Source organism: Vulpes vulpes, chromosome 13 (assembly GCF_048418805.1).
Source record: "Vulpes vulpes isolate BD-2025 chromosome 13, VulVul3, whole genome shotgun sequence".
Lineage (NCBI taxonomy): Eukaryota > Metazoa > Chordata > Mammalia > Carnivora > Canidae > Vulpes > Vulpes vulpes.
The window spans coordinates 47,611,197-47,625,052 of record NC_132792.1 but is presented as its reverse complement, the minus strand read 5'-3'; the positions used below and the strand labels follow the sequence as shown (position 1 = coordinate 47,625,052).

At 39.8% G+C, this 13,856-nt stretch overlaps 1 protein-coding gene across 1 annotated transcript in view; it reads left to right on the top strand.

Annotated features, from left to right (window-relative positions):
• The first annotated feature begins 629 nt into the window (after positions 1 to 629).
• The window catches only part of CA13 (carbonic anhydrase 13), a 33,375-nt gene continuing 20,148 nt past the window's right edge, over positions 630 to 13,856 (top strand). The window contains exons 1-2 of the mRNA XM_026013159.2: positions 630 to 794; positions 5,693 to 5,890. Coding sequence (XP_025868944.1) covers positions 758 to 794; positions 5,693 to 5,890 — 235 coding nt within the window. The 5' untranslated portion in view covers positions 630 to 757. The remainder of the gene's footprint in view (positions 795 to 5,692; positions 5,891 to 13,856) is intronic.

Below are 13,856 nucleotides of genomic sequence, written 5' to 3'. Positions count from 1 at the left end.
CCAGCCATGTCCATGTCTTCCTCTGTGAGATTTCTGTTCATGCCTTTTGCCCATTTCATGATTGGATTGTTTGTTTCTTTGCTGTTGAGTTTAATAAGTTCTTTATACATCTTGGAAACTAGCCCTTTATCTGACACGCGACGTCCTTGATGGCAGAGGTGGTGGTGATGACAAAGTACAAAACAATAATAACACTTTGTGACACTTTGACACAATGACACTTTGTACTTTGTCATCACCACCACCTCTGCCGTCAAGGACGTCGCGTGTCTCCCGCAACTTCAGGGGCCTGGTGATTCACGTCTTCCCAGGATGGCCCTCTAACCAACACCTTCCAGGGGTGACCGCTCAGGAGGCAGAAAATCCCCTCTGGAAACCCTTCTCTCTTTCTTCCCGTCAGCCCGGCCCCCCCGGCCACCTCCCCCGCGTCTCTACGGAGCCCCCTCGTGTTGCCCCCCAGCTCCGACTCCGCGCGCCGCGGGGGCCCTAACTCGGCCCCGCCGCCGCCGCCGCCGCCGCCGCCGCCGCCGCCGCCGCCGCCGCCGCCGCCGCCGCCGCCGCCGCCGCCGCAGGTCTCTATCTCGCAGGTGCGGGCGCCTCGGTGCGCGCCGCTGCCCCCTGGCGGGCGAGGCGGGTAGCGCCGGGCGCGGGTCGCAGCGCTCGGCTCCGCAGCCCGGCCCGGCCCCCGCCCGCCCGCCCGCCCGCCGCCTCTTCTCGCTGCCCCGCCGCCTCTCCGCCGCCTCCCACCCGAGGGACCATGTCGCGGCTCAGCTGGGGATACGGCGAGCACAACGGTGAGCGCCTCCCGAGATCGGGGGGCAGGGGCTTTGCCCGGGGGGCAGGGGCCCGGGAGACCCACCGCGCCCCGCAGAACCCACACTGGGCGAGAAACTTCTTGGTTCCTCTTTAAATTGGGCAGCTTTGCCCAGAGCTGGACGCAGGAAGTGGGGGGAAGGCTTCGTCTGGTGCAGGCAGGCAGAGAAAAGCGTCTTTTGCAGGGTGTTAAGCGGGGGTGAGAGGTGGTGTGAGATCCCCCCAGACCCGAGATCCTCCCAGGAGTCCGTTCACCTTCCTTTGAAAAGCCCAGGACTTTCCCTGCTAACAGCTACTTGTCAATTAAAGGCTCGGAGGTGGGAGGTCTGATGACATACTTGAATGAGGACAAGTTCCCTTTCAGTTTTTTAAAGTTCATTATTCACTTAGAGGAAATCATGGAAAGCATTTGAAGCTACTTAAGGAATTTTAATAATTTTAATAATGCAAGCTTGAAGACTTAAGCTGCCTTCTTGGCAACCAGACTACTGCCGATTTCTTTTCTTTTTTAAATATTTTATTTATTTATTCATGAGAATACACAGAGAGGAGAGAGAGAGAGAGAGAGAGAGAGGCAGAGACACAGGCAGAGGGAGAAGCAGGCTCCAGGGAGCCCGTCGTGGGATTCGATCCGGGGTCTCCAGGATCAGGCCCTGGGCCGAAGGAGGCGCTAAACCGCTGGGCCACCGGGGCTGCCCTACTGCCAATTTCTTAATAGCTATTACTGTAAAATACTGCAATGGCGATTTGCAATTGGTTGACTGGTACCATTAGCTGTAGAAAGACTTAGGTTCTTTCTAAAAAATGAAGTTATGCTTGCAGCTCCTTCACTTTCTCCCTCTCCCACACTCATCCTTGCAGAGACAGAGGATTAGCAAAGGATTATTCAAAAAAAATTTTTTAAAGATTTTATTTGTGTATTCATGAGAGAGAAAGAGAGAGAGAGAGAGAGAGAGAGAGAGAGAGAGAGAGAAGCAGAGATACAGGCAGAGGGAGAAGCAGGCTCCATGCAGGGAGCCCGACGTGGGACTCGATCCCAGGTCTCCAGGATCACACCCCCGGGTGCAGGCGGCGCTAAACCGCTGCACCACCAGAGCTGCCCAGATTATTCAAAATTTAACACGTAGGTGAAAATGTATTTATTGATGAGAGTGACAGTAATAATGATATGTATGCTTTTCTTCCTCTATATACTAAATCACAAAAATAACCATTATTTGAAATAACTGCAAAGTGACACCAAGAGAGCCTTATAGTAAATCTCTGTCAAAATTAGATGTGTGAATACTACTAATAATAGTAATAATACTTTCCTTGGATTAACATGCATATTATTGAACAGTACCATATAGTCAAGTTTTATAGAAAGTTTATTTTCACAAGAAACAGAAAAGCTTCATTTCCAATTGTAGATTTTTTTGAGGTTATGATTAACTTGCCACTTTAAAAATGGCAGCAGGTGAAATTAGAACTTTAATAATGAAAGTTATAATTTAGGGGAATATCTTTTTGATTGAGACTATAATTTTAACCTCACATTTTGCTACTTTCCATTTATGTTTTGGGGGGAAAAAGCCACAAAACAAATTTCTTTTCATTTCCCTCTCTGCTGGAATAATTTTAATTTTTGTTATTTATAGTTCCTGGCTTTGACAATGCCCTCACTATAGTTAGGAAGAGGAAGGGCATTTTCAATCAATGAATACTGATTACTCTTTAATACATTTATATGTTAGAAAATATTGGCTCCAATGAAGCTCATCTTCAGAAATTTAAAAAAAAATCTGTCTCTGAAAAGTCATTACCAAGGAGTGATTTTGTTATTCTGCTAAGAATTATAGGGCCATTTCCTGCTTTAGATACAATAGCTTTCTGAGGACCATGTTTGTAAGGAGATCAACTGTGGCAAAAGCCTACTGGCAATGTGTTGTATCCTGACTGGGCAAGTTTGGTTGCCTGTTTTCAGTTTAGATTGGCAGAAGCACTGAATGAGCAGATAAAAGGTAACTTAAACTGGTTATAGTAGCGATGATAAAATGGAATACCAAGGGTTGAGACATTGGAGGGGGGTACCACCTTCACCAAAAACTTGTAAGCTCTTCCAGTAACCTGTGATAATTTTGTTGGTTTAGTTTAGGGAATGTGACAATTACTGAAAACTAAACCTCTCTATAGATATTCAAAAGTTCTTGAGTCAGTGGAAGAATCACTATCCATCTCTACTTAAGAACTATGTTTAAAAGAGCCCCTTGAAGAGGCAGGGAAATGAACCCACTATGGTGGTTAATAAATAATACTGAGTAATTTATGCAAAGTGATATTACTTTTATTTTACTTTGGTTTGCCTCTGCTTTTAAAAATTCTTCTTGTTATAAAGGACTGGAAGTAGGAGAGTAAAGAAATTAGGAAGAGAAAGAAGAAGGTCAACAATATCTTGTGATACATGCATCACATATTTGAAATCAGATTCTCATCAGGTTAAATCAGACTTGGTGACAGTGAGATAGAAAACTTTTCACTTAAAGCAAGAACTAAATTGTGCAAGGAAAGAGCACTGGGAAGGTAAAGGAGAGTACTTCATACATCAGGGAATGTAATGCCTTTCCTGTAATAAGTTGTAGGCAAGGACTTTTGATGTTCAAGTTGCTTTGAAGTCCAAAGTGTCAGACTCAGGAGTAGAGAGCTTGTAAGTTGTGTGTATGGTTATATATTCATGCTCTGACTTTTTGTGCCGGAAGCATACGTGAGCGAAAGAGCTTAAGCTTTCTCCTTTGCAAAATTGAAGAGTAATAAGGAACATTAGATTTAGAGATGGGAGCTGTTGATAATTGTGATATATTTGAATTTCTTGAAACTTCATTCTAAATCTCATCTTTAAAAATATTTGTTGCTGTCGGTAACAAATGTTTAATTAATTGTCATGCTGTGCTGTTTTATTTTATTTTAAAGATTTTTATTTATTTATTCATGATAGACACAGAGAGAGAGAGAGGGAGAGAGAGAGGCAGAGACATAGGCGGAGGGAGAAGCAGACTCCCTGCAAGGAGCCTGGTGTGGAACTTGATCCCAGATCCTGGGATCTCACCCTGGGCCAAAGGTAGATGCTCAACCACTGAGCCACCCAGGCGCCCCATGCTGTGCCATTTTAATACATACTTGAATATTAGAGAAATCAAGTTCGTGAAATCCGGAAAAGCTTAGTTAGCCCTGTGCTCTGCCGACCTGGTGGTAGCCGTGTAAATTGCAGGCATAGTAGACATAATAAGAACCTTGAACCCATAAAGTGACCATTCCGATCTGTAAAATGAGTCAGAGGTTACTTGAAGCTGCATTCTTACTCTTGGTTTCGGGAGGCAGGACTCGAATCAAGTCTCCCAGAGAAATGAAGAGTCTAGACAGGGGAATTGCCTGCTTATTGGTTCATGTTAATTTACCAAAACATGTGTCTCACTTGGGAACTGGATGCAATTTTGACTTTTTGAATAGAGGATCAGGATGACAGTTGTCCCTTATGTTGGAATTCAAATGTAACTTTGGCAAAATAATCACAGAAGGACCTTTGGAGGGGTGCCTGGGTGACTCAGTCGGTTAAGCATCTGCCTTGGGCCTGAGGCCATGATCTTGGGGTCCTGGGATGGAGCCCTGTGTCAGGCTCCCTGCTTGGTGGGGAGTCTGCTTTTCCCTCTCCCTCTACCCCTCCCTCCTTCTTGTACTTTCTCTCATTCTCTCTCACATAAATAAATAAAAGATCTTAAAAAAAAAGGACCTTCTGAAATGTAGAAAGAAGAAAGAAAGAAATTGTTACCTGACTCCACTGACCATAATCAACTATATTACATTTCCTGACGTGGTGTAGTCATTTTATTTCGATTATGCTGTGTGAAAAATTTATGCATTTCCTTAGTATGCCTGTTGCACATCAGAGGTAACTGAGTTGAGGCCTGGGTGACACCTGAAGACACAAGTAAGTGGCAGAAGAAAGAAATAGGGATAGCATTTTTAAGAACTGCACCCCCCCCTTTTTTTTTCTACACAGCTTTTTCAGTTCCATTAATTCCTTCAACTCATGAATTTACAGACCTCTGGAGCTACCACAGATCATTCTTGGAGCTGAGACTAAATCTCATTGTTTACAATGATGAATTGTGCTGTTGTTTTTAGTTTGGTAGAAAGATACCTTTGGAAAGTACTGTTTTTTTCCTCTAAAGATTTATTTATTTTAGAGAGAGAGAGCGAGAGTGAGCACAGGTGTGTGCAGGCGATGAGAGAAAGTCAGAGGGAGACAATCTCAAGTAGTTCCATGCTGAGCAGGGAGCCCAATGCTCGATCTCATGAGCCATGAGCTTACGACCTGAGCCAAAACCAAGAGTCAGACTTAACTGACTGAGCCATCCAGATGTCCCTGGAAACTACTTTTTAAAATTTACATACCTAAAAAAAAAAAAAAAATTTACATACCTGGGTGGCTCAGTGGCTGAGTATCTGCCTTTGACCCAGGGCGTGATGTTGGGTCCTAGGATCGAGTCCCGCATCAGGCTCCCTAAAGGGAGTCTGCTTCTCCCTCTGCCTATCTCTGCCTCTCTCTCTGTGTCTCTCATGAAAAAATAAACAAAATCTTAAAAAAAAAAAACTTACATGCTTTTCGCCCATAAGGGTTAGTTTAATGCTGCAAAGGAGTTAAGGCAAACCAGGAGGTTTTCATAACTATAATAAAAACTGCTAGTCATGTATAAAAAAAATTAGATGTGAAGTTCCTGAGGATGAAGACCTTATTTGTTTTTCCATCAGCTCAAGCACAGTATGTTGCACCCAACAAATGTCTGGTAAAGGAAATAACTTATTTAGTCTTTTTTTTTCCTCCCGGTCCTATATATTTAAGGTCCTATTCATTGGAATAAATTTTTCCCTATTGCTGATGGGGATCATCAATCTCCGATTGAAATTAAAACCAAAGAAGTGAAATATGACTCTTCTCTGCGACCACTTAGTATCAAGTATGATGCAAACTCAGCCAAAATCATCAGTAATAGTGGCCATTCCTTCAGCGTTGACTTTGATGACACGGAGGACAAATCAGGTTGGTTCTTTTTTTTTTTTTTTTTTTTTGATGGGTGGGGGGGTGAGGGTCTTGGATGATTGGGCTGTGATTTCTTTTCTTTCATATTTAAAATATCTATCCATTATATGTTCCTTATTAATTCTTTGCTAGAACTTATAATAAAGGTTTATTTTTACTATTTCATGGCACAATGTTTTTTATGCTGTCAATAAGCCATGGACCAGCCAAATAAAACTTCAGTTTATTTGTTAATTTGATAACTAAGTGGAGTAGGAAAAGAGAATGTCCTTAAAAATGAACATTTAATCCTTCTTCAAGCATATTCACTTCCCAAAGAATCATCATATCCAGTTTAAAGTTAAGATGAGAGAGAAGATTAGAGAGGATCAAATTTTGGAATACTTCTTAAAGCTTCTGACAAATTATTTTTAATTTTAGTTTAATATCAGGATGTGCTGTATTTGCTCTATTCATTAAAAATATAGCTAATTTATAAAAACCCTAAATTGGAAGAAGGTTTTCATTTATTCATTAAGCTCAGATTTAGGTTAGTAATAATATCTGTATTTATGTTATACTATATTGTTAGCAAAAATTATAAGCCCACAAAATTTTTCTCATATTTGTCAAATCCATGAAAGATATATTTTCATCAGAGCATTGTAAAAAAATGCACAAAGAAAGATTAACACATGGTATTTTTAACTTTTTGAGGGAGGGAGGATCTTGCCTTTTATATACTATATTCAATGGTCTTTCCTTCAAGCCTCAGTTTGATGATCTGTATTAATAGATATGGTTGATGGATACATTGTAAATAGTCTAAGGCTTCTGAGCATAAAGTTTATACCACCCATAATCATAGTTTGGTACTGTTTATATCTCAAACATAAAAACGTGAGGCTAGGGACACCTGGGTGGCTCAGTGGTTGAGCATCTTGCCTTTCGTTCAGGGTTTGATCCTGAGTCCCGGGATCGAGTCCCAAATCATGCTTCCTGCATGGGGCCTGCTTCTCCCTCTGACTCTGTCTCTCTCTCTCTCTGTGTCTCATGAATAAATAAATAAAGTCTTAAAAAAAAACTTGAGGCTACCCACTCCTAGTTTTAGAATAAGAAGTGATTAAATGTACTTCACCTAAAACTTTAAGTTTTTTTTTAAAATATTTATTTATTTAGAGAAAGGGAGAGAGAACATGAGTGGGGAGAGGGGCAGAGGAAGAGGGAGAGAATCTCAAGCAGACTCCCTGCTGAGCGTGGAGCTTGAACTTGACCCTAAGATCATGACCTCAGTCAAAACTTAGTCAGGAACGACTGAGTGGTTCAGTGGTTGAACATCTGCCATTGGCTCAGGTCATGATCCCGGGGTCCTGGGATCGAGTTCCACCTTGGTCTTCCCGTGGGGAACCTGCTTCTCCCTCTGCCTATCTCTCTCTCTGTCTCTCATGAATAAATAAAATAAAAATCTTAAAAAAAACCAAACAACCCAGAGTTGGATGCTTAACTGACTGAGCCACCAAGTGCCCCAAAATGTTTTTATTTATAAATGTAGGCAGCCTTGGTCGTAAAAAATTCCTACTCTAATTTGCTTGATGATGATCTAGGTTTCCTCTCTCTCCCTCTCCCTCTCCCTGCTTCCTCCTTTTCCTTTCTCTCTTCCTCTTTCTCCCTGTCTCTTTCTCTCTTCCTCTCATTTTCCCTGTACTTTGGGTTACTCCGGGGGAATCAGTTCGTGTTTCCAGATTTGACAATGTGTCTGTGATTGGTAGTGTGTGCCTCTCCCCTATGTGAAGGTCTCGTTCCTATCTAGATCACAATGAAATTACCAGGGTTAATTGGAAATGTCTGTAAAGTACTTTGTACCCCTCTGAGACAGAAACCACATAAATATGGGTCATGATTCTCTTTCTTTTTTTCTCAAGATAAATAAAATGTTTCATGGTGATTCTGGGTATTAGATCAGTGAAAAAGTAGAGACCACTATAGTTAAAATAAATTGTTGGCTTTTTTTTTAGTAAACTGTAAACAACACAAAGATACTGTCTATAGCAAACCACTTTGATTTGAAGAAAACAGTTTCCATTTTGTAAAGAAGCCATTCTTGACCAAAATTAACTCTGAATCCCACCAGCCTAGAAACCACATGCATGGTCTTTGTAGGGCTTCTTTTTCTAGGCAGTTGCATTTCCTGTGGTTAACCTCTGGTGACCCACCCATTCGAATTTTAATAGTCCTTTTAAAAGAGGGCAGGAAAAAAAAATTAAAAAGGGACAGAGGACATGAAATTTTTTGGGAAGAATTCCTGTGGGCCATAGTGGAAGGGAAATAATAATCTGATAAGGAGAGACAAGGACATTCCACCCTAGCTACTGGTCTTTCTGTACTCAGACAGGATCTCACATCTGGGAATCTCATCTGACTGGCCCTACAACTCCTCCTGTAGCACCCCAGGCTTGTCCTATCACAGAGCTTCCCACACTGCATTGTAACTGCCAGTTGGTTCTCTTTCCACTCAGCTGAAGACTCCTTGTGAGCAATGTCTATGTCTCACTCATCTATCTAGCATGGTGCCTTGCACACAATAGGTACTCAACAAATGTGTGTTTAAGTTAAAAACATTTTTTGGGTGTACCTGGGTGGCTCGATGGTTGAGCGTCTGCCTTTGGCTCAAGTCATGATCCCGGGATCCAGGGATCAAGTCCTGCATTGGGATCCCTGTGGAGAGTCTGCTTCTCCCTCTGCCTTGTCTCTGCCTTTCTCATGAATGAATAAACAAAATCTTAAAAAAAAAACAAACCCAAAAATCTTTTGGTACGATGTTTTCTGGAAGACATGGAAAATTGATATGGCATTGTGGTACAGGACATATTGGTCTACATAGGTGAAGTCCCAATAAAATTACAAGCCACCAGAAATCAATTAATATTTACCATTTGACACCCAAGTAGTTTAAGCATTAGTGGATTATTCATTGTTTGGATGTTTAATTGTTAAAGGCTGTTGTACTAATTTTTATATTTTAATAAAGGAGAGTTCCTGGCTTATAGTAAACATTTAATAACTATTAATAACAGACTAATAATAATAAAACATAATAAATAACAGGCCTGTGTTCTTTCCATGTATGAGATATGTTGTGCTGAAATTTATTTATTTATTTAATTAATTATTTTTTCCATGAAATTTTTTAAAGATGTCAAAAGGCTTCTCATTAAGAAAGACCTCCTAGGAATACCAGTGACTTGATGAATTCAGTGCTTATTCTTTAATTTTCATCTCTAGAAATTGTTAATTTCTCAGTTATGATCTAGTTACCAGTTCTAGTTATGTGGTTCTAGATAACTGCCTGAAATCAGCCAAATTCACAAGATCCGAAGTTATACATTAGAAAAGAACAAAAACAGAAAAAAAAATAGGGTTGGGGGAGAATACCTTAGTTGTATGATTCACCCCTAGAAGCCAAGATCCCCAGGTAACAAAACTTTATTATAATGATGTTTCCTTCACTAGACTGTAAGTTACTTGACGATAGGGATGACCTTACCCATCATGCCATACTTAGTATTAAACAAAGTTACAGGCCCATAGTTAAGCTCTTCAGAATTGTCGGATGAATGAGCAATGGGAGAGCAACCAGGTGTGCATATGCTCAGAGCAAAAGAAGCTGGACTTAATGAAGACTTACCTGGCTCCGTAAAGAATTCAGGCCCCAGGGACTGGAAACATTTATGGCTTTAGTCTTTCTCTCATGGTATAATCCTGGCAGATTTGTGCTGTTTGGTTCCTCTTTTCCTAGATTCCAAGCAAAATAGAGATGTGCTATTCATTTAGCTTTACTTCAGAGAACTGTTTACCATACAGTGATTAGGCTTTGACTTTCATTAGATTCATAGTCATAAGAACATATTCTTTAGTGATTCCCAGGTCACTTCCTCAGTAGCCACCTTATAAACCAAAGTTTATGGAGAAGTGCTTCTACAGGTGAGGCCTCTTTTCTACTTTTTGTTAGTAGTATTTATTGATGCAGACCCTGTCCCAGGCACTAGAGATATAAGAGAACAAGACAGACTCTTCCTTAAAAGAGTTTGTATCCTGGTAGGATAGTAAATGCATGCACAGACAAGTGTGTTAACTTTGAAATTATTTTTTTTTCTGATTTTGTTGCAAGCATGCTTATCACTTAAGGCCACTGATGACAGAGTCATTTCAGAAAATGAATAGGACTAGCAAATTTCTAACCAAGTCACATTTAATGGAGTAACATCTACATTGCTAGTTTCATAACATTGTTGGTCTTTGCAGCATATAAGAAATGACAAGGACCCTTTTACTAAGATATTAAAAATTTCCCATACTTTTATGGCTTTTGACTCTGATTTCTTAATCTCCATAGACCTCTTATATCAGTGTTTTATTTGAGATAGATTTAAGAAAAATCCTGAATGAAAGGATAAGTGTACATGTGTACCAAGTGTGATTTTGGAGAAATGATTACTCATTTTCAGATATAAGATGGAGACTATTTATTTACTCATCTAGGTTACAGAGGAAGATGAATGATTTAATACTTGAAAACACTAAATCATTTTCCTTAAAAATAATTTTTATTGCTATTATTCATTTCATTATTTTGTTATAGACTATCTCAAAGTCAATGATAAATTAACCTTAATATTTTGACTCCCTTTTCCCCACCCTGTGTTTCAGAAGAGCTCTGCTCCAAGAGAATATTTTCTTCACAAGTAGACATTTGCTAATCATGGTCCCAGTTTGAATATTTGAGTTGAAACACTTACATGTGGAGCCAAATATGTAGAGTGTAAGGCCATCTTTGTTGCTTAACTAGCGGAGCTATGCTAATCTGGCTTTAAACCCTGGATTCAGAGCAGACTTTTCAGAGATCAACCATTATTCTTGGATGTTTCCCTAACAATGTGTGTTTTTTGGTATCGCTTTCTTCCTCCTGAGCCAATTTGTTTGCATCTTCTCCCAAAGTTAATTTCACATCGATTACTCAAGCTCTCTAATCTGCTTTTTATCTGTGAAGGAATGACTTTGTGTTTCAGCTCAGGTCTTAAACTACAGCAAGAAAAAAAAAAGGACAATAAAAATGTTGATTTCTTTGGCTAAAATTAACAACTCTGGCAACAACAGATTGACGAGGATGCAGAGAAAGGGGAACCCTTTTGCACTGTTGGAAGGAATGCAAACTGGTGCAGCCACTCTGGAAAACAGTGTGGAGGTTCCTTCAAAAGTTAAAATTACCCTATTATCCACCAATTGCACTACTAGGTATTTACCCAAAGGTTATGAAAATGCTGATTTGAAGGGGCACATGCACCCTAATGTTTATAGCCGCACTGTCAACAATAATTAAACTATGGAAAGAGTCAAATGTCCATCGACAGATGAATGGATATATAAAATATATAAATGTTACTCAGCCATCAAAAAGAATGAAATCTTGCCATTGCAACAGCATGGAGGGACTAGAATGTATTATGCTAAGGAAATAAATCAGAGAAAGACAAATACCGTATGATTTCACTCCTGTGTGGAATTTAAGAAACAAAACAGATGACCATAGGAGAATGGAAGGAAAAATAAAATAAGATAAAAACAGAGAGGGAAGTAAACTGTAAGAGACTCTTAACTATGGAGAACAGACTGTAGGTTGCTGGAGGGGAGGCAGGTGTGGGATGGGCTAAATGAGTGATGGGCATTAAGGAGGGCACTTGTTGGGATGAGCACTGGGTGTTATATGTAAGGGATGGATCACTAAATTCTACCCCCGAAACCAATATTACACTATATATTAACTGACTTGAATTTAAATAATAAAAAAGAATTATTGATTTCTTTTCATTTGAAATGCCATTACATCTGTGCTGTATGGAATCACTTAGGGAAATGTGCCTTTTTAAATTAATTTATCTGTGAATCAACCTTGAAATTGCTTGTTTAAAGACAAATCAAATGTTTTATTCATTCATTCATCAAATATTTATCACGCATCTGCTCTGTGATAATTAATGTGCTTAGCTGATGGGACCCAATCAGAGTCTCTGTCCTCATAAATAGTGTTCAGTGGGAGACTCAGAACATGAAACTACTCTGTTTATAACAGGAGAGCAAGCCCTAGAGTCTGCTGTCAATGCTTCTTCTCTTTTACTTTTCAGAGGGCTTTGGAAATAGCTCTCTTAATTATTGTAAAGAAATCTGGATTGAAATGAATCCAAAGGAACCTCCAATCATTCAATCTTCCAAAAATGTTTTTTTAAAATTTTTTTATTTTTTTTATTTTTTATTTTTTATTTTTTATTTTTTATTTTTTTTTTCCAAAAATGTTTTATTGCATATGCTCAGTTTTTTTTTCCTTGGTAGCTTTGGTAATTGTAGAAGGTAAGGAGCATCCAGTCCAATCTCCTAATTAAAAATAGACAAATGAACACAAATGTAGACAGAAAGCTGACGCCCACAGAAGCTTAAGTGAGTTTTGAAAGATCACATAATTCAGTAGCTGAGCTGGGAGTATTTCCAGGTTTGCTGATTCCAACCACACTAACTCTTAATCATTGACGTTCAACTTTAGCTGAGTCAAACTGAGTGAGGAAGAAATGAGTTCGGTTTGTGCTGGTTAATACAGACAACCGTCTGGATCATTTCTCTCCTGCTGTATAGCTCAACAAGAGGTGTGCTTTAGGCAAATGTATTTTCCCTTTCTTCCTTACTGTTTGTAGAAAACTGCTTGTGATACCTCTTAGCATCTTTTGCTTCTGTAGGCTCCACATGCAACATGAGACTTGAACTCACGACCCTGAGATCGAGGCACATGTTTTACTGACTGAGCCAGCCAGCCACCCCACGCCATCTTTTGTTTCTTATGTAAGATGGACCATTCCTGGTGCTTTTGAGATACCTCTATCTCTGTATCTTTGTTTTCCTATCTCTGAAGAGGAGGTTCATTTAAATCAAACTGCTATTAAGGCTGCACTTTACAACCTAGCACTTCCATTGAATGTTGATGGGGGATTTGTAACACATATGGTATGTTGAACATCCAGTGCTTTCTTATCTCCCCATAACCTTTAAACATGCCCAATAAAGATTAATTAGGAGGAGACAGTTTAGAACTATGCTTTCTATAAGGAGCTTTTCTCTATCCTTAAGATATGATTCTGTTGCCAAAAAAAAAAAAAAAAGACTTAATTTTCTCCCATTTATTTTTTTTAATTTTTAAATTTTTTTGTCCCGTTTAGATAGAATTCAAGTACAGAAAATGTGCTTACTTGGCCAATTTTTGTAGTAATCCTAACAACAATAAAACAGTAATAATTTTTTTTAAATTTATTTATTATAGTCATACAGAGAGAGAAAGAGAGGCAGAGACACAGGCAGAGGGAGAAGCAGGCTCCATACACCGGGAGCCTGACGTGGGATTCGATCCCGGGTCTCCAGGATCGCGCCCTGGGCCAAAGGCAGGCGCCAAACCGCTGCGCCACCCAGGGATCCCAATAAAACAGTAATAATAGAGAATGTGTCCAGCAAACTGATTGTGTGCCAGGCAGTGATAAGTTCTTTTTGTATTCAACTTTTTTACTCTATTTTCAAAATAGCATCAGGAGGAGAGAGTGTTACTATCTTGAGCTTACAGAGGCCAAAGCTAAAGCTTTGAAGTTAATTGGTGTGAGATGACACAGTAAGAGCAGGAGCCCAGGTCTTCTCATTGCTGGAGACTGTTCTCAGCCACAGTGCTGGGCTGCTGGGCCAGGCTTAAGGAAGTCCTCTTTACATATCACATCCTTATCCAGAGATCCTGACATCCTCCAGTAAAAGGACCAGTTCTTTACTGTTAGGGACCATTAATTTCTTCTACTTTCTAACCACTGTGTCTGTTGTGATTTCCCACATGTCCCATAAAAATCTGTACTGTGAACTCTCCAACCTTTTAAAATGTTTGTTTTCATTCGTCATGTACCTAAAAATT